We start from the raw sequence: 24,787 nt of genomic DNA, 5'->3' as shown, positions 1-24,787 counted from the left end.
TGCATTGTGCAGCACACATAGAAAGAGCAAAATGCTATGAATGATTGTTTATGTGCAGGAAGGTGTGGGGTAGGGACACCTTCCTGCACAAAAGCAATTATTTAATAATGACAATTTGCTACTTCTATCTGTACTGCATTCTGCAGCCTTCATAGATGTAACAAATCGCCGTTAATTATTGTTTATGTGCAGGCAAGGACACTTCCCTGCACAGAAACAATCATTCCCTGCAACGCAGACACCCTTCCAATATGGTGTAAGGGTGCCTGCGCTGGCCCTAGACAGCTAATTTTGTCACCAGCACTAGGGATAACACAGGGGTGCGCCGCATTGTTTTAAATACGGCGCATCCCTGTGTTTTGGAAATGTTGGAGTGCTGCGCTGCCAAATTTGGATCACCAACATTTCCTTGTACATAAGGCCCTTTGCTTCCTGTCAGGGAAGCCTTTTAACCAAGATGGTATTCTGGTTTCCCACATGACTACATTGTTTTACGTGGTCAACACAGGCGCCTGCAGCTCCTGGCGGGGTGCTGGAGGTCAGAACCCTTCAGAGGGTCCCCAACCCTTCAGTGAGGCCCCCAATGAGCCCCTGGTCAATTATTATTTGTTAGATATGGGAGACGCAAGGGCCCCTCATCACATTCTGCAGGAGGCCCCTTCATTTTGCAGTATGCCACACCTCTCCACAGGTTCCCTGTTGTTGAGATGACCTAAATGTTATGCCGCAGTATACCAAGCAGATTAGATTCTGTAATTCATCCTCCCTATGATACATGAGGAAAAAGTTCAGCCAGAGATAGATTCGTAAGATGCTAGGGTGAGGATATAAGTTCATAACCCTGTAAGTCTCAAACCCTGAAACGGAATCCCAGCACGTAGGACCTTTGGTGAAAGCAAAAACTTCCTAGGTGTGATTGATACTGGAAATGATACATCACACCTACTTAGGACAATGTATACAGACATGAGTGATGGGTGAAATGTTAATAAATTTGGACTATATCCAGTATTTTTAGGATTTCACAAATTAAAACAACACCTGTGATGTTATTTATACATTTTTCTTCTGCTGCCCTTCCAACCATGAGTAGGCTGTGAGAAACTTGACATCCCTGTAAACAAATCTCAAACTTAAAGTGGGTTCAGATAGCCATAAAGTGGATGTATAATTGAAAAAAACAATACATGATACAAAAATATATCCATGTTTTATATGTTGAACCCTCATCAGGGCTGTACTGGGGAACCAATAGTAGCTTTGGCAGAAGTGCTCATTCCATTCTCTCTCTTCCTCTGTTGGACCTGACATCTTTGGCATGGGTTTTCCCCAACGTTTTGCCTTACATCGTCCTGTTTTTGCTAACTTTGTTGTTGCTGGCTTTTGAACTCTGCACATGTTAGCACTGCTAACCAGTGCTAAAGTGCCTGTGCTCTCCCCTTTAAACATGATAGACATGGCTTACACCCAATTGCCACATTTAAAATACTTGTAAGTCCATTATGAAGTGGTACTACATGTACCCAGAGCCTGTAAATTAAATGCTACTACTGGGCCTGCAGCACCCATGGTACCACCCACTTAAGTAGCATTTTAAACATGTCTCAAGCCTACCATTGCAGCCTGTGTGTGCAGTTCAAACTGCCTTTTGGACCTGGCAAAATAATACTTTTACTAGACTCAAACCTTCTTTTTTAATGCATATGTCACCCCAGGGGTAGGCCATAAACATCCCAGAGGAGAGGGTCTCGTGTATTTAAAAAATTGGACATGTACTTTTACGTTTTACATGTCCTACGGTTAAAAACTCCTATTTTTCATTACTGCAAGGCTTGCCTCTCCCACAGGATAGCATTGGGTTAACGTATTACATATGATAAGTGATAACTTCCAATTGGGAGTAAGCAGATAGGTTCTAAAAATTGTAAGTTAAACCCCTCTTTAATGATACAGTTGGAGTTTTAGTCACAATTTTGAAAACGCCACTCTTAGAAAGTTAGCACTTTGTTTGTCCCAACCTGCAGCCTGTTTCCTGAGTCACATGACTAAGTGTAGCTGGCAGTTGGGTTTTCTACATTGCCCCCAGACAGTGAGACAAAGGAGCTTGCAAAGGAGTGTTGGCAGGATGGGCCATCTCTCACTTGATGAGGGGGAGGAGCTGTTGCCTACCACACTTCCACATCACAAAAGCTGTGCCTGAGCACACTCACTAAGGGTTTTACACTAGTCTGTTGTGAACTCAAACAATCTGGGGTCAGGGAAGGGAGGCAGAAAATTCCAGAACCTTCTCCTACTTCAAAGTGGGCATCAGGTATAACTATGGGACCCTCAGACACAACTCTTCAGTACTCCTATGGACCTGTGAAAAACTCAGAAGGACTGCTGTGCTGGTCTTCAACAAGGCCTGCTACTCTGTCACCCTGCTGCCCTGCTGTTTGAGTGAAAGGGCTGGACCCGCATATTGAACCCAGGACCACCAGAGTAACTCCAAGGACTAGTTGACTGGCCTCCTGATCAGTGCTTGTGGAACGGAATAGGCACCCACCTTGAATCGGCACCTGAACTCTGTCTGCTGTAAGTCCTACCCTCCAAGCAGGGCCACCCCAGTCCCGGAACCTCGGAAGAGGCCTGAAGGTGCTTTGCCAGGGCAGCTGTGTTCTTCAGCAAAACTAGCATGAAGCCCCACAAAGCCTCACTGCACAGCTGCAAGCTTTATTGGAACCGCCACTGAGTGAAGTGGAGTCCTGCAGAGCCACACCACACAGCTGCCAGCCTCAACGGAATTGACGCCAAGCAATGCATAGCCTCGCCACCCAGCTGCCAGCCCATCAGAACTGAGGCAACTCAATGCAAAGCCTCGTCACACAGCTTCCTTCACTCTCCTTCTCCCTTCTCTCTTCTTCCTACATGATCATTTTCTCTTTCCCATCCTCTTCCCCTTCTCTCCATCCTTCCCTCACTCTCTCTCTGTCCATCTTGCAACCTGTCCGTGCCTGATGAAATTAACCCCAGGACCTGGGTAAAGTAATGGGGGCACCAGGAGCGGCTGTGGGCATTCAAAACTGGCTTTCAAGGGATTGAGCCCACAGGGAAAATGCCCCTGGGAATGAAAGGCTTGCCTTTCCCTAAACCTCATATTTAAATAACATATATTGCTTACTTACTCAAATATGTACATTGAGTGTGGAAGCGACCTGCACTTTGGTAAGGTATTCCAAAGGCAGAAGAATGGCTGGTTCTTCTACCAGAGATGCTGCAAGTGACTAGATGTTATGGTTACTGATGTTTGGGGGCAAACACCATCTTTCTTCCAGAACTCCTCCATAAGTGCAAGTGGTATGTTGAGACATGGGTACCAAGTATACTGAGCCCAGGGTTTCAAGCAGCACCTCTAAGAACAGGTACTGTATAGCTAGATTACAGCGAGGATTGCTTTGTGTGCATTGGAGACATATCTTGTCAGTTTGGTCAGGGATGCTTCTTTAGAAAATGGATCATTTCATTTTGTAAAGGGAAAGTTGAGCTAAAATATATGCAATAAAATGCTACTCAATGGTATTAAGGAGCGTTGACTCAAGCATTTTTATCCATCACATTTTCCTTGTCTCAATGAGTCTCTCAAAGTGGAAGGGATATGCCCAGATATGGACCTTGAACACTCTGTTTATAGGGACTCAATCTGCACTTCACTTACGGTGTGAAGCACAATAAGGCCAAATCTGTTGTGGGGCTTTAGTTTCTATATATGGAGAATGTCTCAAAGCAGTACAAGCTGAATTGGGTGTTTGGCAAAGGGTTTGACCGACATTTATGTGGATGATCCTCTTTTGGAATAGCACAGCTGTGCTAAAAACAATGGAATGGAATTTTAACCAGAGGAATTCCCAGGGGCAAAGCAGCACTTGCCCACTCATTTCCATTCATCACGGTTTTGCTGTCTGAAGTACATTTCCCAGAAAAGGGGAGAACAAGCCTACTAATCTAGGTGCAAAACATAACAAGAGTCTTTTCTGAAACCCTAGTTCAAGTAAAATCAGTGATGTCTCTAACTTGAAAAAAGGAAAGTTGGCAGTCAGAGGAATCTGTGAACAGCTGGCTCACCTTTTGCTGTACATGGATCGTTGTATGTGTGTAATTTAGGGTTGCGTTCATAGACCCAACAACCTGTAAATGGTGCGGAGTTGAGGTTGTCAAGATATCAAAACACAACTGCACATATTCTCCTATGAAATTCATTAGATGTAAATGTGCTTCTTAAATATTTATGGTCAAAGTGAAATCCCACCTGTTGGTTATTGAAGCAGTGTGATTCTAATACTAAGGCCAGTTTTATATTTGAACCACTCAACATGCCAAATATTTAAGTAAACATAATGAAAGCTCTAATCATTAAATGAATTTGTTATATTACAAACTTGAAATATTTGAAAAAATAACACTGAAAGCCCTATGTATGAAATACTGCTGAATCGGCACCCCACCAAAGCCTTATGGCTTTGTCCATTCCACCCATCACTCTACAGCCCTTCATTCTGTTACTTATTACTCATTTGATAATTTGAGATTGCCTTTTGTTGTTTTAAAATCCTTAGTGGTGCTTTCAGATGTAATTATGTTTCTTTTTATGTTACTCACAAGTCTGTATGAACGTTTTGTATTTTAAAGTTTTTAATGCAGCATCCACATTGCATATATTTTCTAATTCTTACATGTTCCTATCATAGAATCAGAATATGAGCGCAAGACAATTGGCAGCTTCACAGTTTGACCGGAACACTAAAATAAGGCATTCGGTAAGTAATGATTCTTGTAGATTGTTTTTTTTAAACACTTATTGCTCAGTTGGGCACATCAAGATCAACATTTAAATTCCTGATTCAAATATATATGCAGTTGTCAATGCGATAAACAAGATTGGTTTGATTTCCTTATAAAATCCTACTTACTTGACTTTTGGAACTATAACCCCACTTATCATTTGATAAATTTCAATTTATGAGATGAAGTATAATTTGAAGTTTGCCATAGGATATATCCTTTTGATTAGGATGCATACAACTATTTATTCTATTATTGATGGCTGAGAACATTTTTGCAAAATGCATTATTCTCTAAGTGGGTGCCAGCAGAGTCCACACTGAGCATCCCAAATAGTTGTGTTGTCCTTCTTGCAGAAGTGGCACTAAAATGCACAAGTGGGTTTTGTGGTATTTGTAAATTGGCTTTTCACGTCTGACAAAAATGAAATTCACAGTATGTTAGGGTTCTTTCAATGTGCAGATTCTCAAGAAGACTTTGAGTCAACTGATGTCTGAAAAAGAAGTTGCTTGTCAACTTGATATGGAACAAATGGTTTCTGTATACATGCAATCTAAATAATTCTTAGGGAGCAGTATACATTTTAGGGGTAAAATGTAATCGATCTCTTTATTAATCAATGTATTTACCTCTACATCAGCTTTTGCCAAAAACTGGACAAGCAGTCATGAAGGGTAAGAAAATAATGTATTTGAGTATTTTAGTAGTGCGCAGAACAGATAGAAATTGAACCTATGAAAAGGTTCTTATTGTGAAGCAACTTCTAAATCCCTCAGTTTGCACCAATCCCATCACCCCATCTCAGAAGCCATGTGATGACCTTTCCACCTTCTTTGCAGATGAAATCACCAAGAGCCACAGAAATTTCCCTCTTTGATATCCCTTCTGACTTCTTTGACTTCTCTGACTTTACTGCGTCACCATCTGTCTCTACCTTACCTGAATTTGGTCAGCTTTTAAATGAACAAACAGGTGCAAACTCTAATATCAACTAATAAATCAGGACCGCCTTTAGATACTTGCTCGCCCTTCAGCTTTTCAATTGCTAAAGAGATTGTGCTCCCTGCACAAACTAATCTTTCTAATCTATCGTTTTCATCCACTACAATTCCCGATCACTGGAAGCAAGTATGAGAGATCCTTCTGCTTAAAAGTAGAGGGATCTTAAAGTGGATTTAGCACTTCCTTTCAACCACTCTCAGACTGTTTCACTTTACCCTGCCAGATCCCTTTTTACCCAGTAAGATCTATTGTTCCTCAGGGCTCCTGGTTGAGCCTCAATTTTTTCAAGCTCTTTGTCCCCCATTTGCGTCTCGTATAAGAACCCACAATGTGATCGCATCACCAAGGCTGATGCCACATAGATTTTGGCCAAAACATCTTATAATGCTTCCTTAGTTCAACTGAATTTTTAAAACTGTATGGAAGAATTTCCAAATGGATGATATCCAACTGTTTTAAGTTGAATGGGGGTAAGATGGAAGTCCTCACATTTGGCAAGTACGCCTCAATTTGGTCCTGGACATGGTAGCCGTCCATACCTGGCTGAAGCCCAAATCCCACCTACTAGCCAAAAAAGTGTCTCTCCTTCCTTAAACAAGTTAACCGTATTGCAACGGTATGTTTCCACTACTTTTGAATATTACAAAATAGTGTGTACTACTCCCTACATTATTCTGAAAACCCAACTTCCAAGCTTTCATTTCGCTAAATTTGACTATCAAAATGCTCTTTATCTAGGCTATTCTCTGTATTTGTTATATCACTTACAAATTGTCCAAACACTCAGCTGCATGCCTTCCTTTAAATATTCTTGCTGCTACCTCCAGCAGATACCACCTAGTTCATCTTCACTGGCTGCCCATCTGCAAGTGCGTAATCTTAAAAAATGTATGACTTACTAATCAGGCATCAACAATTCTGGCCGCTTTACCTTAAGAACATGGTAACTCACTGTTGCCGTGTCTGTTACCTTCGGTCAGCATCTGACAACTATTTAGTTGTGCCACGTATCATTCACCAAAATCAGGAAGGCTGCTACTTCTACTATCTAGCACCCACACTTTGGAATAGTCTCCTGGCTGACATTAAGCACACTCTATCCCCTGACTCCTTCCATAAAGTTTTAAAAGTGGCTATTCCAGCACCCTTGACCTTCCCGGTGCTGCATCTACTAGTGCAAGGACTAGATATAGATAGACAAGACCTGGTAATCAAGACTACGAAGAAGAAACTTTGCACTTTAACAACAAAGGTAACCAGATATCAACACAAGGGTTTTGTAAGGGGCAAGTCATCCAGCAAATTCTTATATGACTCATGACAAAATGAAGAATGTTTCCTGTACATAGAGGCATTACCTAACCCAAGCTTAGATACGAGAGTCTAAGGTTAAGAACTGGCTTAAATCCCTACTACATAAGCAATAAGGTAAACATGGTCATGATAGATGCACAGGGAAATTGCACTTATGGGTTATCAGCCAAATGTGATTGCCTGCTTATCATTTTAGACTGTTGATATGAAAAAATGTGTTAAAGCCACTCTTTTTAAAGTATGGTATCCAGGATCGCATTTAAGTAGCTGTTCTTTTACCTGAGATGAGATTCCTGGATGTGACTTCTGCCTTGGGGAGATTTATAGCTGCTGTAGGGAATTATAATGCCAGTCTTAAGATGTATATTAAGGTATCTAGGGGTAGCCCTCTGAGGCACACATCGTATTTGTGGCACATTTTTATTCTTTATTATATCAAGTAACTTTATTACTTTTAAAGTATTTTGTAAAGCCTTCTTTGAGATTCCGATATTAAGTATTTATGGTGCATGTGGCCTTTTGCCTAATTTTAGGGAAAACGCATCAGGGTCATTTAATATGGTGTGTATTGCATTTACTGTTGTTAAACGCCATGGTCTAAATAAGCACTATTTGTGACTGACTGACTGGCAATTGTGCAAGGAAACCTTTTTGGTAACAGTTGTGCTCAATAAATTGTCTCATCGCCATCATTCTCTGTAGCCCACATTTGGTATGTGCTACTAAAATGAATGATCTATACCAAACCTTGATGCACTGCAGGCTAATATCTGTGGCAATGGTCAGCAGTGTTTCTTGGATAGGGTGCCCTACTGACAAGGAAAACCACTGAAAATCTTATGGCAGGCAAAATAACGGCAGTTTATATACTGTGGCAAGACATGGAGGGTTAGTTTGAGCTTGGCCAGCCGGGCTCCAATCCCGCAAGGCAGAATAAGCATGTACTCCTTCGCTTTGGTAGACTAAAGCTAACCATTCTCAGAGATCGCAACTTTCCAGCTGGAGATCTCTATGCCTTTAGATAAGCCGCCACACGGCAGGTCCTCTCAAACGGGGAGAGGATGTGGTCTCATGGCTAGACTGACGACTTTGAAGCTGGGAAACCAAGGTTTGAGCCTCGGGGTCGACTCCACATCCTGTGATTCTGGGCAAATCACTTAATCTCCCCGTGCCTACCAAAAAAAAGGAATGTGTCATTGTGTAATGTAACTGGTGCTCATGTAAAGCGCTCCAATACCTTTGGGTCGAGTTCGCTCTCTAAAAAATCTGCAAAAAAACAACAACAAAAAACCACTGTCAGCTGCAGCTGCAGAGCGGCCACCATGTTACATGCAGCCACTCAACAAACTTTTTGGCTTTTCAAAGACAACCCCCCAAAGCGGGAGTTGGTTCATGAAGAACAAAAACTAATGTCCTTGACGCTGTAGGGGTCTTTGTGACAGGGCGTGATGCTTGTATTTTTCCCAGGGTTTTCCTGGCAGTTCCAGACAGAAAAAAAGCATGCCAGAACATCCACCCCAAATAGGGTGGCTGGAATAAGATAATTACTCTGATGGCCTTTTAGTGTAAGGTTTCCGTTGGCATGCAGAGAGAGACCTGGAGATGTGGAGCCTCCGCCTGATGACAGTCCTGGGGCAACACAGGATACGGAGCCAGGGGATCCTGTATGGATGCGTAAGGACTGACTACCACCTGTGTATGTTTGTTGGTGCCCAGAGGATGGGGGCACTTGCAGCCTTATGAAGTGTCCCGGCTTCTTTTCTTCCTCCTACTCACCTACCTTCCCCATGTGCATCCCCTCCCCCTTCCTTCCCTTCTTGGTGTGGCCGGGGGTTTGTGGGAGAGGATGCCGCTATGGATGTCTGCTGCCGCTACTGTGTGGTATAGAAGTTTAGTTCTTTGATGTGTATACTTTCTTTTTCCATATATGATAAAGGTATGGGCTGGCTTGTTGTTCAACTGATGCTGACTGGGAAATGTGTAGACATTTGACGGTCACAATGAAGAAAATGAAACAGTCACACAACCCGACAGTGATGAAAGCACTAATTTCTAGCTTGCACGGAGGAGACTGTTGAATTGTAAAGTAAAGCTGTTGCATCGCCAACAACTATGCTATACTGTGTGTTGTATCACTTTCAATAAAGACGTGTTAAATGAAAAAGGTTTCCCACGGCAGAGTCAGCAGGGGCTCTGCCCGCCAAAACATGATGATTTCGCCGATACTAAATAGAGAGGACAGACTGTAAGTTTGTCAGAGAAGTTACATCACCACAGTTTTGACAGAGTACCCTGTTATCCAGACTCTAAATAACCCCCCATAGTCACAATCACAGATACTTTGCTAGTTAGTAACCAAGCATATGTTCTGTGACATAAAATAAATTATAATTAATGCTATTATATGCCGATTGCAGCCTTCCGGGGCCATGGTGCTACCAATATGTACATAGTTGCTGCTCAGATAGTTGAGGTTGCAGGCAATTACAATAACATCAATATGCCAGCTTTCCACAGGCCTTACACACAAATGCCAAACATTAGGGAATCAGCATTTTATGGCAAGACCAGAACCCTTCATTGTGCATGCTCACAATCTCTTTGGGCTAGATTTGTGACATGTTCCACATGTTTTAAACAGAACTTTGCAAATTCATCTGGATTCAAGCAATCTAACACTTTCAAAATCTCCTGTGAACACCCACATGAATGAAACACTGCTGCCGGTGTTAAATGTGCCACAAAGTTTCTCATATGTTCCTCAGATCCCTGCAATTTTTGCTGCTGAACCCACTTTTAGTGAATTTACATATGAAATCATGACCAGCTCTTCACCCTCAGGTCTGCAATCCAACACTCTTTTTTCATTCTCATGCATACAACTAATTACACAGTGTTTTGGGGTTCTCTTCACAATGTGGCTATAAATTAGACACATTCCTCGTCTTAGTTCTTCTAAAATGCAAAGAAGACTCCATCTAGTACATAAAACCTATTAGCTATGTCCCAGACATGAACACATGACACCCTGTTTAATGATATTAAGCACAAAGGAGGGCGGCAATGTCCCACTCATTAGCTTAAATTTAAATCCTACGCATCGGCCATAAGACAAACAAATTAGAAATCATCTCCTCATCCCACATGGGATTGTACATCACCTTTGGTTTTCTCCCAATCATTATCCTTTTCATTGCCTTTCTTTTCAAAGACTCACATCCTTTATACTTCCCCTCATTTACAGAACATCTTTGAGAAACTGCTTACCTGTAGCAATTGATTATCCTATAGCTCACACACTGAGAATCCAGATCTGATAAAATATTCCCTAACATTACATTAGCCTGCAAGGGATCCACTCTCCTTGCCACAAAACAAAAATCCCAAATTATCCAGATCATGCACATACATGTCATAATTCAGGTCCTCTTTTTCTTGGTCATCCAAGTGCCCAAACTCCTCTTCATAGTCATGTAACTCCTTTAGTGCTGCACTTTTCACCTCACATCTGGGTGCTGCTCTGGACATCATTCTGCCATATAGTACTATAACATGTATTTTTCATTTCAAATATCCACTTGCTACGTTTCCTCTCAGTTAGTCATCTATTCTCCTTTAGATAAAGAGCTATAGTTCTCAAAAGAGGCTTCTCCTTTTCCCCCAAACCGAATGAATTAATTTTCCTATGTTTCAGAAGTTTAATTATTTAATCTGTCATTGTCTCTCCAGAGAGGGAGCTACATGCAAATTCGTTTTGAGAAGCTTTTATTACCTTAAAACATAACTTTTTAAACTCTTCTAATGACTCCAGGCTTGTGGGCTGAAAAGTATGAGCAGAAACCTAGAACTGGGGGCCAGGTTTACTAAAGAATCCTGTAATACAATGCAGCAAGACAACTTGCTGTGCTGCATTGCATGACAGTGAGAGGACAGGAATGTGCCCTATCAACTAAGATATGGTGCATTCCTGCCCTCTCCCTGCACTGGCACATGTGGTGCAGCCTAGTGCCAATGCAGGCACTCTTACACCTTGGTTTAAGGGTGCCTTTGTTACATCCAGGATTATTTTTTGCAGGAAGGGTATACTTTTGTTGCACAATACGAATTATCTGAGACTTTCTCCTCTTTCTATGTATGCTACAGAATGAAGCATACATAGAAAGGGGGAAAAACAAGGGGAAATAAACATACTACCCCTCGTTACACCTCCCCTTGGAAGGCGTACCATTTTGATGCATTCACAGATTTACTAGTGTTAGTAAATCTGGGAATGCACCAAAAACCATGGGTGGGTGTGTGGGAATACCCATGCTCCACCCATAGAGCGCCTCTACTGTGTCTTTAGTGGTCATAACTGCATGCCATTGCTCAGGATGTATGGAATCTGAGACCACTAGAGCTGGTTTCAGAGTCCCACTGGTACTAGAACAATGGTCTTTTAATCCTTTAGGCTCTGTGACTGAATAAAATGGAGAGTAGACAGAAGATGATGCTGATGAAGGTGTGTGCAAGGCACCATAAATGTACATGGTGTGCTTTGTCGCTGTACCCTGAACAGTGTTGCTCCTTCTCAGGAGGTCCAATGCCTGTTTTACAATTCTTGAGGCTTGGTTTCCTGGAAGAAGCCCCTACTCAAGAAATCTTCTACTGACCCCAACAAACTCAAGAACTAGCGCACCATCTCTCTGCTGCCATTTCCCACCCCAGTCCTCGAGATGGACATCAACCTCCAACTCGCAGAACACCTGGAGAACAACAACCATCTGGACATTTCTCAATCTGGATTCCACCAAAACCACAGCACCAAAACCACCCTGATTGCAGCCACAGATGGCATCAGATCCCTCCTTGACAAGGGAAAATCGGTGACCCTGATCCTCCTCAACCTCGCAGTAACATTCAACAAAGTATCACACCACACCCTGATCAAGAGGCTTCACCACATCTTAATCCAAGGAGACACTCTCATTGATCACCTCCTTCCTCAGCGGAAGAACCCAGAGAATCTGCCTACCTCCCTTCACCTCAAAACCCAAGAACACCATCTGCGGCATCCCTCAAGGCTCGTCCTTCAGCACTACTCTGTTTAACACGTACATGACTCCCTTGGCCAACGTCATCAAAACTCATGGACTTTACATCATATTCTACTCCAACGACACCCGGCTTAATCTCTCGCTCTCAGAAGACCCTTGCACCATGCTGACCAACTTTTACAGAGGCATGATAAGCGTCACTGAATGCATGAAAGACAACTATCTAAAACCTAACACCTGCAAGACTGATCTGCTGATCAGCTGGAACAACTACTCACCAGTGAACGACGCCTGAAGGCCTCCCAAACTAGTACCCTCACCCACTCTGACTGACCACATCCACAACCTTGCATCATTCTAGACAGTAAGCTCACCATGAGACGACAGATCAACTCAGTCAGATCCACCTGCTTCCTCACCCTTTGCATGCTTTATAAGGTCTTCCTGTGGCTCTCCACCAACACCAGATGGAACCGTCACCAAAACGCTCATCACCAGCCGACTGGACTAGTGCAACGCACTTTACGTAGGAATCAATTTGCACCTCCTCAATAGACTTCAGACCATACAGAATTCAGTGGCCAGACTCATCCTTGACCTACCAAAGTGGATCCACATCACCCCCACCTCAAGAAGCTCCACTGGCTTCCCATTGAGAAGAGATGTCAGTTCAAGATGTTGATCGTTACCTTCAAAGCCCTACACAACCAAGGACCAGCATACTTCATCGACCACCTGACTTCCACCTTCCCTCCAGACACCAGCGCTCTGCCTCCCTCTATCTCGCCCACACCCCCCGCATCCACTACAGCATCAGTGGAGGAGGCTGCTTCTCCTACCTCGCAGCAAAGTCCTGGAATGACTTCCCAGTTCACCTCCAGACTCTTCCTCTCTGCTGGAATTCAGGAAAGGACTCAGGACTGGACTGTTCAACTGAACCCACCATGGCAGCAGTGCTGTCAGCACCTGGAACAAGCGATTAGTCGTGCTTTACAAATCCTGTTTGATTGATTGAGAAAGACCAGCACCTGATGGTTGTGAAATAAGCACTTCTGTTGTGAAGTTACTGTTTATAAATTGCTGAATTCTACAGCTGATGTCAGTAAAAAGGCGATATTAGCTTGCTGCTCAACTGGAAGTTGTGATTGTGCTCACACTCAGTGTTTTGGGCTTTTAAAATAGAAAAAAAACACAACATTAATATGCACTCAAGCGCATCCAGGCCATTTAGAGCCCAGAGCATCTGTTTACACAATATAAAAGCTTCAAGTAAGGATCACAGGAGAGTGAAACATTACCTGCGTGAGAAAGCCTTGTGGAATGTGTACCATTAACACCAGGTTAATTACAGGGTTCATCTCAGGTCTAGGGAGGTGGGAGTGGGTTCTGCCTCATTGGTAAGGACTGTAATGAGGAAGAGTGGGGCGAGGGGTGATGAAGGTTACAGGTACAAAACTATCAATCTGCAAAACCGCCAGATCCTAATGAGCTTCTGGGTAAATATGAGGGCTAATTCGATACAACATGAGGGATATTTCAGCATTTGTAATATTTCGAACCAGGAAAGACACAGAGAAGAAACATTGGCCTTAGGCCTGGTCCAGATTGGAATGTTTATTCATGGCATTTCCGAAATAATCCGTATGCAAACAGAGGGTGTGCAAAAGTAATGTTTCATTTAAAATTGTCATGTTTTGTTCGAATATTTTCAACCAACAGCAAGACTATGCTATTTTAAGAATGAAATAGGGTTGCCAGATTGCCCTGGGTCTTATTGATAAAGGTAAATGTGATCGTAAACATGAATTTACAACTTGAATATGAATAAATGACGTTACAATGCATACATTTACAACGCATGCTTTTACAACGCAGTTTTTACATCGCAACATCCTTTACAACGCATTCTTTTACATTGCATGCCATTACATTGCATTTTTAGAAACCACCTTTACAACGCATTCCATTACATCGCATTATACGATTACAACGCATATCATTACAATGCATACCATTACATCGCATTTAAGGTAAGTGTTGGATAGTGTAGGGGTAAAAATTACTAATCTAACTCCAGTGAGTGCAACAGTAGGGTAAGTGTCGGATAGTGTAAGGGTACTATGCATTGTAATGGTATGCGTTGTAATGACTTGCGATGTAATTCCTGCGTTGTAGTGACATGCGTTGTAATGACATGCGTTGCAGTGACATGCGATGCAATGGCTGCGTTGTAATGACATACGATGTAAAGGATGTTGCTATGTAATGACCGCGTTGTAAAGGTAGTGCGATGTAATGACTGCGTTGTAAAGGTTGTTTCCCCTTGAATATACAATTTTGCTTGCCAGGAGTCCATAAGGAGATTCCTAGAAGACATAAACACATTTACTAGTTTGTATTTCTATACCACGAGGGTGGAAATATTTCAGCAGGAGGCAGGAAGTGGGCGTTCCAAAATGTGACTTGTGTTGGGAGTTTAGGTAAGGCCAAAAACATGTACGTTTGTAGACATTTTCAAACTCCTTTCTGACCCCTTTCTACCCTTTAAATGTTTGTAGATTTATTACAGGCAAGGACTACACTAATTGCTCCGTTTCAGGATGGAATAGGGAATGGATCACTCCCAGAATTCCAGGGGGTGCAAGGGAAGACCTGTTTACATTGAGATTTTTTTTTCAATGCATGAGAAAATAAATATGTATTCGCGAGGAGGCTCCATTGACGATATGGTAAACTCTTCTCAGGGGGAAGAGGGCCATTGAGAAAAGTCACATTACATTCCCCGAAGAACACTTGGGAAAGCTCCACTTCTGAAAAAGTTTGTGAATTGCAAGAAAATGTAATCTAAGCCCTTAATTACACATTTTATGTGCTAATAGGGAATGTACTGACTACATTCCCACTCTGCACTTTAAGAAAATAGTTCACACGAAAGTCCACCTTCTCAGTATCCTACAAATGAGATGATAATATGCGTGCAAATTGCACACAGCTACATTCGGATACCGTAGAGGGCCTAGTTTGCACCCCATTTTAATTAACACACTTGGACTATAGGGTAACGTACTAATTGTTGATATTTTAAGGCATATGTACACTGTTTGCATGCATGGTTTACGCAAGGTAATATCTGGTGAAAATTGAGTCTGCAGTCCCTTCATGTGTGCAATTTGCACCCCTGTTTTAATACTTATCTAGGCATATATGTGAGTTTGCCTCAAATCAGAAATAGGGCCCAAAACAATGAGGGGCACAACGGTTAAGTCTTGGTTTGATATAAACAACCTATAACAGAAAACACTCTTAAGAACAATCAGTTGCAAACTTAGAGCCCAGGGCTAAAAACATGGTGTCCTGCCAACATTGGGCCTCATTTACAAAATTTTGCCGCACGGGAGCACAGCAAGGCTTCTTGCTGTGCTGCTGTGCGTAAAAATTAAAGGGCAGGAATGCGCCGCATCTACAAAATACAGCTCATTCCTGCCCTTCTCCCCTGCTCTGGCGCATAAACAGCAGCTGTGCGCCCGAGCAGACACCCTTGCGTCATTTTGCAAGGGTGCCTGTACTGAGGGGATGACTGTTTTTGTGTAGAAAGGGATACCTTCCTGCACAAAAACAATAATCAAAGGCATTTTTTCTTTTCAATGCGGCAAGGAATTCTGATGCATTCCCAGTTTTACAAAATGTTGTAAATCTGGGAATGCTTCATGTTCCATGGAAGTTGCATGAGAACACTCACAGCAACACCCATGGAAAGCCCCTTTCACACAGAGCAATGCGTGAAAGGGGCCCATAGTCACTAGGCCACGAAAAGTCATGGAGGGTGACTTTACCCAGTCTTGTAAATATGGGTAAGCCCATTGTGCCGGTGGTGGGTCAAAAAAAGTGACGCACCGGTGGCGCAATGGGCTTGTAAACGAGCATCATGGTGTGAGCTGGCCATGCTCTTCTTCACAAACATCTGCCATATATTTTCGACAATGCCAACAAAGGGAATTAAAGCTGCCCTTCTACAGTCTTCTACATAGCTCCTGATCTCAAACTCAGTCCCATTGTTAAGCCAAATCCTTTCAATCAGTTTCCCACTTTTCTTTCAGAGTTACCACAGAAAAGAGCAGCAAAGAGCAAGGAATGAGCGATCCGTGAGGAGGAGTCACTCGGTAAGTTTCGCTACTTGTATCAGCAAGGTCGAATTTCATTTAAATATTGTCCTACATTGGCTTGTATTAGTGGCAAGCAACATTGCTATGAGTTATACTGAAAGCAAAGAAAATGCCCCCCTCCCATCACATGGTTTGATATTAAAAGAGCTATAATTTGGGTGCAGCGGGCCCTGTCAACCCTTCGGGCCTGGTGCAACTGCACCTTCTGCTCTATTGACAGAACCACCCCTGGATTGTATATCAGAACTGCTTGTTAGCAGAGATCATATGTTTTACTGCACTTTCTCAAAAGGATAGTGCGAAATGACAGGTGCAGGGCCCCTCAGATTCTTACATTTTACAGATGTCTAAAGGTCTTGTAGGGGCCATTAAATGGGCGGGCATGGTGAATAAAGTTACAATGGTGTCATAAGCCTATATGCAGGCAAATAAATTATCCTCTAGGTCCCATTCAGCTATTAAAAGACAGACATATTAGGGTGTGTTAGACCTGGCAGTGTTGGCATGGCTTTCCCCCTAACCTTTTGCCTTCACCCTTGTTTTGCTGACTTCGTTTATACTGGCTTTAGGACTCTGCACACTTTACCACTGCTATTGATTGCTAAAGTGCTTGTGCTCTCCTTAAAACCTGGTAGAATTGGCATGTATCCAATTGGTATATTTAATTTAATTGTAAGTCCCTAGGAAAGTTGCACTGCCTGTGCCTAGGCCCAAACCTTCCTTTTTAAAACATATATATCACTGCGAGGATCAGTTAAAATCGATTTCATGGGTCATCCATATTGTACACAATAGTCCTGAAGATGGTCTCATGGACGATTGCATGAGAGACCGAAACGTCGACTTAAACACTTTTTTCTGAAGTTAACATATAGAAGGAAAAGTGTATACAATTGTGACATTGTAGGACCATTGAATTGTTTATGACAGCCTCTTGTTACATTGTATGTGTAAACCTTCAGTACCCTCTATGAACTTTTTGAAAGATAAAATTCCCTTTTATATACACCCGTGTTTGTATTAGGGGTCGGCGGAATTTGCGTAGTCGCGCTACGCAAATTTCCGCGAAGCAGTAAAAAAGCTCCGCGAGCACGCAGAAATTCCGCAAACACGCGGAATTGCTTGTTCACGATGATTTTTTCCTGTTCGCGAACACTGTTTGCGTGCTCGGGGGGTAAATATCTTGCGAACACGCATTTTGAGAATGCGAACAAGCAAAAAATTCTGCGAAAGCGCGGAAGGCAGAATTTTGGGTAATTCCGCGTTCTCTGCGGAACGCAAAATTACCCAAATTCCGCGAGCGGAACGGAATTTACTGCCCAGGCCTAGTTTGTATATCCTTTGGTCATATCTATTATGATTTAATTCAAGTTCTCACTTCATTTATAACTGAATATTATTTATCAAACGAAATTTATAAATCTTTACATGAAAAGAAATTAATCAACAAGTAATTAAAAAAGCTTGTATAGAATGACAGATTGGAATGATATAACTAAGTACTGTAGACAAATCCCTTGAAGGCACCTTTACCCGTTCATTCGATTTGGCCCAGGCCCTCAAGGGTAGATTGGGTATTCCATTTTTTCAAGTAGTTTTAAAAAGTTGGCATTTTCTGCTATAGCCATTTAATGCCTGCAGTCTGCCTCTGGGACATATGACAGGGTGTAGTTGACAGTTTGGTTTTGTGTATCCCTCCTAGGCAGCCACACACAATAAAGAGCGTATGATTGCCTGGATGGGCCATCACTGCCTGGATAGGAGGGTGGAGTTGGGCACACCCCTACTTACACTTAAATAGGCTGTATCCTGCCTCCACACAAAGGGATGCATATCCCTGTAGTTAGTCTGGAGCAGGATAGGGAAGGCAGAAAGCCTGTGGACTTCAAAGGGAAACCCCTAGAAGATTCTCCCACTCCAAAGGAAAGCCCAGATATAAATATTGGCCCCCAGACCACCTCTTTACTTGTGAAGATTCTTCCAGGAAGAACGACAAATATGCTGCTGAAGCACTGCCACTCTGCTAGACTGCTGCTAGACTGCTGCTCTGGAGCAGCTGATGCCTTGACCCGTTGCCTGCTGCCCTCTAGCCTAGGTGAGAAGGACCTGACCTGCATTTTTTTAACACAGGACCTCAGAAAGACTCCTAGGGCTAGTAGGCTGCCCTCGTGACTTTAGCTTCAGGGACAGAAGGCTCTAACAATCTTGAACCCAGCACCTTGACTCTGCCATCTATGAGTCCTACCCTGCCAAGTGATGCCTCCCAGCCCTGAACTCTTGGAAGTGGGCCTGAAGGTGCTCTGCCAGCCCATCTGTGGATCGAGCAGAGCTGACGCTTCACCTGTGCTGTGCGGAGCAATCCCAAGCAGAACCGACAGATCATCCCGTTGCAAGGAATCTCTCAGCGCAAGGAGTCCGCATTGACCTCGCAGCCCGCATCTGAACCGCCGCTGTTTGAAGCTTCCCTGATGCGGGCCTTCGCATCGCAAATCTCTTGTCGACGGCATCCTGGAACCTCGACACAGGTTCTAGCATTGCAGCCTATCAGATCCTCTGAACTGATGCATCACCTTGGCTGATTGACGCACCCTTGGTGAAAGACCTCGAAATGCTCAGCAAATAGGAGCCTCGGATGCCTGATGCAATCTCGGCGCAGGACCTTGAAAGGCTCCACAACCTAGATTTAAGTAACTTTTGTTCAACAAGCCTAACTGGGTCACTGTAGCCTAGCCCACGCTCCATTGTGGTCAGTTTAAGCTTGTAACTATGTCACGGTTCCCTGTGACCAGATGTCAACAGTTGGTGCTTTGTGCTTCTTGGCGCTATTTTCACATAAATCTTTAAAATTGCATATCTCCAGTACTATTGATCAGATTTTTGTTATTTTTATTTGTTACATTTTACTCTATTTTTTAAGTTGGTGTGGGTTTTTTTGTGTTGTGTTTTCACTTTATTACTGTTTGAAGTGCTGCATAAATACTTTATGTGTTGCCTCTGAGTTAAGCCTGACTTCTCAGTGCCAAGCTACCTAGGGATTGAGTACAGGTCAATTTAAGATTTGTTTTTGCCTTATCTTGACAATGATTGTGGTTGCTGCTTGAGTAGGGTTTCACCCATCTTAACCAGTAACTCGATTTCCTACAGGATGGAAGGGGCCCACACCCATCAGGACCACAATGTCTCTGCACTTGCTGCAGTATTGATACTTATGCCCCGGGTGTAGTCTGTTACAAGCTTGGGCTTACTTGTTTTAGCTGAAGGTCCTAGTGTCTTTTCCATGACACCGATCTGTTCAGCAGCTTTGTATAGCTGTTGCTGCCAATCACCATGAAGCATCACTTTTAGCAAGGAAAATGGGTGTTATTCTGGTCATTCCTATTCCTCTACATGTTTTACTCTTTTTGCTCTGCAGTTTGCTACAGATTCGCGTCACACGAGCTTGATTCGCGGCATGTCTGCAAATGGCTATCGAGCACATACACTGGTAAGTTACTTTAATATATGTAGCTATATGTTTTCACAAAGTATTGATAAAGTGAGTCTGGGTAAGGCCTGGGGAATATTTACTCTTTGCCAGAGTGATTTGAGTAATTTTGGGAATTTTGCTTTACGCTTATTACATAAAAAAGTTTCACAATTACGCCATTACATCATTTGGAGTAATTTTGCACCGTTCACAGTAAAATGTTACCTAAATGGCATAAATTACATTAAAATGTTCTGACAAACGCACATGAACAAGAGAATGCAAGCTTCTGTTGTCCGAGCTAATTTGTTTAAATATGGCGTCATGGCAAAAAATAAATGCAAGGACACATTTCCCGCTTAAATATAGCACAAAAAGACAGATCTGCTTCTGGCATACCTACAAGTAATTTAGTGAAATTTTGTCTCAATTACGGAAAAGTAACTTAGGTAATTTATTACACTCCAAGTCTGGGTGCCATACCACTCTTACATTTCAGTGTTTAGCTTAGTATGCATGATCAACAAAACTTGCAGATAGGGCATCCCTTATTACATTTTTGTACACAAGACCAAGAGCTTTTTAGCATTTTCCTGTGTGGTATCTGGATTTTTGCCTATAAATTAGGATGGAAATATGCCCATGTACTCAGGAATTTTTCACTATGTCTACACCGGCTCTGACATTCATAGTGGCAGATCGGCCCACGAAACGTACATGGGACACAGGCTGAATGGACATTTTGGGGCAGATTTACAAGCCCCGTGCGCCACTTTTGCGCCGCCGTTGCGTCACTTCTGTGACGCAGTGGCGGCGTAAAGCTAGAGTCATGCTGCAGCGAATTTACATCGTGACGCATCCAGGGACATGCGCCACGTTATAAAGCCCTGCGCCACATGAAACCTGCGTCAGGTTTCCTGTGGGCGTACCGGCGCAGGGTGTGCGTTCCGGCACAGGAACGCCTTGGAAAAGTGCCTGTTTGAAATCTACAAGATTTCCGACCCCGCTGCGTCAAAACCTTGCGCCTGCTTGAAGCAGGTGTAAGGTGTGACGCACGATGTGGAAGATAGGCCGGGTTGGCACAGTGCTGGAGTTGTGTTGCGCCCGCGACACAACTCCAGCACTGCACCAACCTTACGCCGGCAGATGCGACATGCATCTGCCTATCCTCGCGCCATGCCGCGGCGCATTGTAAATGGTACCTGATAGGCTCAATGCACTGTAAAAGAAACTTTCCTTCTGCAATGTAAAGCAGTAGCGGCTGCTATCGGATGAGGGTGGTGGGGTGGGGGGAATTAAGAAAAAAAAACACACTCACCTTGGAAGGGCCTCCCACCCCCTCTCCCCGTCCTCTTCATCTTCCTTCCTCCTATCTCCAGTCCCAGCAGCTAGAAGCAGCAGGAAGCACCCGAGCTCCCTGGCTCCCCTAAGCCATTCACAACGCTGCAACGTTTTGACCCTTGCATTATGTCATTTTATTTTTCCTTTTGAGCAGTGGGGCGACGCTCCTCCGCCTTAGCGGAGGAGCCGCCACTGATGTTAAGCTGTTTTTTTCTCTTCATTGTTGCTGTTTCTTTGTAACTTTTGCAATTGTTGCACTGCAAAGCTATTGTTTAAAAAAAATGGATGTTGCCAAGTTTCTGACTTCATAACTGAACAGGACCCCAAGTATGTAAAAAGTTCTGTATTCACAGCTCTGCTGCATGCCTGCCACCACAAAGTGCAGGCAGGTGAAAACATAGAGTTTTTCACCTCTGAGCTTCTCCTTATCTTCATAAATGCTGTGCTTGCTGCCTGTAGGCCACATCCTCTGTAGGTTGCTTTTCATGTAAAACGAGGACGTTCGCACCATGTTTAAGCCACTGTGAGAAAAAGGTCACAAGGGAAATGGATCCACAAGAAAAATGCACATTTATTATTAGAATGTTTCTGAAATACAGTTTTTAGGAAAAATTGCACCATGAAAAAGAGTTGGAAAAAGAGGAAACCTCTGCGCACAACCAATAATCGTGCTCAAATGTTCCACACTCCCTTAAGTGTCTAGTAACTGAAATATTTGTCAATCGTTAGGTCCCTATTCGGTACCTAATCTCAGGAATATAGTGTTCAACCTGAAAATCCCCACCTTTCTGGATATGCCACCAGTGTCTTCAATTTTTGTCATAGTGTAGTAGCCAATATTTATCCCTCACTCTGTCAAAATATGCACCTTAGTAAATGTGTAGTGATCTGTCTCTGCTGTTTCTCATTGGCAGGCTGGGTCAGGTGGTCGCAGGACAGATTCAACTACTGACAGCATAGTCACTGATTATAAACTGAAGACTTTGGAAATATACCTAAGGCAGGTCAGTACCACAATCCTTTCCAGAATGGACTGTTTTTTGTTTTTGGGTGATTTGCATTTATATTGTTTCCTTTTAGCTTTGTGTTTATGAATAACCCTTTCAACATTCATATGTGAAGTCCTTCTATTGATATAACAAGAATACGAGACCTGAATCTGATACGTTAAAGTGCTGGCTTCGCGACTAGTGAGGTGACAGATGAGTGCACACATCATGCTTCTGGAATTGAGTTTAGATCTATTGTTACTCACATGAAGCTTTCAGTGGCACACCACTAGCAAAAAATACCGGGGCATATTTATGAAAAAATCGTGCAGTGCAGCAAGTCACTTCTCTGTGCTGCGTGATAGGGAAATAGCAGGAATGCATCGTATTTAACATATTATGGTGCTTTTTTGGCTTTTTCCTGCGCTGGTGCACAATGTGCTCCCTAGCACCAATGCAAGCACCCTTGCACCTGCATTGTAAGCAGGATTGTTTTTGTGCAGGAAGGGATACCTTCCTGCACAAAACAATCATCTGAGGCATTTTCCTTTTTCTTTGTGTGCTGCAGAATACAGCACTCATAGATAGAATAAGTAACGAAGAGAAAGAAAGATATTTCTCCTCATTACGTCTCACCTATGGGTGGATGCTTGGTAACACCCTTGCTCCACCTATGGAACTCGTCCCTGGGTCAGAGTATCTCAATGCAGCGATTTGCGCTGGGTTGTGTTACTCTAGATTTATCCAGTCATGCAAGGTAACCTTGCATGGCTTGAAAAATGTAACTTATGAGTTGTGTCTCTCTTGAGCCCTTTCACAATAATTATGTCCTTGGTATTCTTGACACAATATTTTGGTCCACAATATTTCTGTTTCCTATATTCTGTCTAAATACCATCAAAGCATGCTTTCTGGGTCATGGTCGTATATTGTTCAGGGATCAATCAATTTAGCAAGTATTGCTGCCCATTCCGCAGATCCTCTGTCAAATGGTCATCCCTCCTTGTACTCCTCAGGTGCTGTTCCTCTGGCACCTCCTATTCATTACAGTCCTTTCTCAAAGCCTTGTGTCGGGGGCCCTAGCAGAGGTCCAATAAATTACTGCTTAGCTAACATGGTGCCAAGAGCTGCCATGAATGTCCTCATTTTTAAGGAGGGTGTGGCAGGGAAGACACCCAACAAGCATTGTCTCATTGAGGGGACTGGCAAGCATTTGGTCATTGATGGTAAACTTTCAGCTACTGAGTCCCAGAATATGTCCACCTGGGGTGTAGCCCCAAACCACATGGAAAAAGGCAGTCCCCGCATGTTGCACCTGATACATGCCGATGACCTGCCAGCATAAATCTTCAACAGTTTGTTTGGGGTGGGACAAGTCACACAGAGAAAATGAAATTGAATAAGATTAAGGCTGACATTAAGGTGAAAGGGTTTTCACCTGAACACACGCCCTCTCCCAGTCTGCGCCTGATAGCAACTCTAAGCAAGCCGGCGACCATCTGTCACATGCAACTGCTGTAGTTTCTCCACTGTCCATGAGCTGGCAGTGTATGGATTAGTCACTACCCTGCTAGGGATAAAATCGTAGTCATTGCCGCAAATGTCAGTAGTTCCTCAGGGAAAGTCATCCAGAAATGTCTAACTGTCCGTGCTATACCCGCATGTTGTAAAAAGTGGCAGGGGCTCAGGTCAAAAGCAGCTTAAGCCGGATCATAGGTAAGTACTATGTAAATCTTCTAGTGCCTCACATCCCCCATACCTCCATTTCTGGACAGACCGCATAGTGGTAATCTCTTTAAAGGGTTTCAGAGCTCATAGTTGGATGCTAGGGTCATAGGTTAGCCTTTTCAGGACCCCTGCAACCATCCTCTCCCACACCGCTGCCACCTGGCCCAATAATATGTATAAGCACTGGGGAAGAGACGCCATCTTGGCTAATGCTATCCCACCCATAATCGATAGGCGTAGTCTGCAAAACTCCACTAATGCTACCAGTGCAGTAAACACACACCCCATCTTCAGATCATACTGTGTCTTAGGGTCCACCAAGACCTGTGCAGTTAAATAGTTGAAGAGGCAAGGGTCCCACATAATACCCACCTCAGGTAGCTAAGCTAGGGTAAAATCCCACAGTCCCCCAAGCTAGTAGAGCAATGACTTTTGTCTATCGACATTTCTGCCGTATAATGTGCTGATCTGGGTTAATTCGGAGAGGCGAATCGAGATCGAGAAACTTGGGTTCCACAAATATACCAGAGTGTCATTCACTTAAAAAGAGATTAAATGAGTTGCATCCCTGACTTTTACTTCCCTCTCCACCAAAGACGGCAGGCCAATGGTTCCATTGCAAGATTAAACAGCATTGACGATAACAGGCCCCCTAGCTGCATCCTCCTGAGCAGAGTCTATCCATCAGATATTCATCTGCCTGTCCTCACCCTAGCTGTGGGCTGATCATACAGCATGCATGTCAGTGTGCCAAATTTTGACCCAAACCCCATGCATTTCATCACTTCCCATTTGTAGTCCCATGTCACTGTATTGAAGGACTGTTCAATGATGATCACTGCTAGTGCTAGCAGTTCCGGAGACCCCCTGAACTGAGGGTAGGACATGGATTAATTGTCATATGTTATGCATTGTGCTCTTACTCAGCAC

General features: G+C 43.2%; 1 protein-coding gene across 1 annotated transcript in view; it reads left to right on the top strand.

The window, feature by feature from the left end:
• LOC146812678 (cadherin-like protein 26) overlaps positions 1–24,787 on the top strand; it is a 391,422-nt gene that overhangs the window by 340,041 nt on the left and 26,594 nt on the right. The window contains exons 16-19 of the mRNA XM_085619785.1: positions 4,725–4,793; positions 16,268–16,330; positions 19,746–19,817; positions 22,055–22,144. Coding sequence (XP_085475911.1) covers positions 4,725–4,793; positions 16,268–16,330; positions 19,746–19,817; positions 22,055–22,144 — 294 coding nt within the window. The remainder of the gene's footprint in view (positions 1–4,724; positions 4,794–16,267; positions 16,331–19,745; positions 19,818–22,054; positions 22,145–24,787) is intronic.

The sequence above is a fragment of the Triturus cristatus genome, chromosome 7, assembly GCF_964204655.1.
Source record: "Triturus cristatus chromosome 7, aTriCri1.1, whole genome shotgun sequence".
Taxonomy (NCBI): domain Eukaryota; kingdom Metazoa; phylum Chordata; class Amphibia; order Caudata; family Salamandridae; genus Triturus; species Triturus cristatus.
This window is presented reverse-complemented; position numbering and strand designations above follow the sequence as displayed.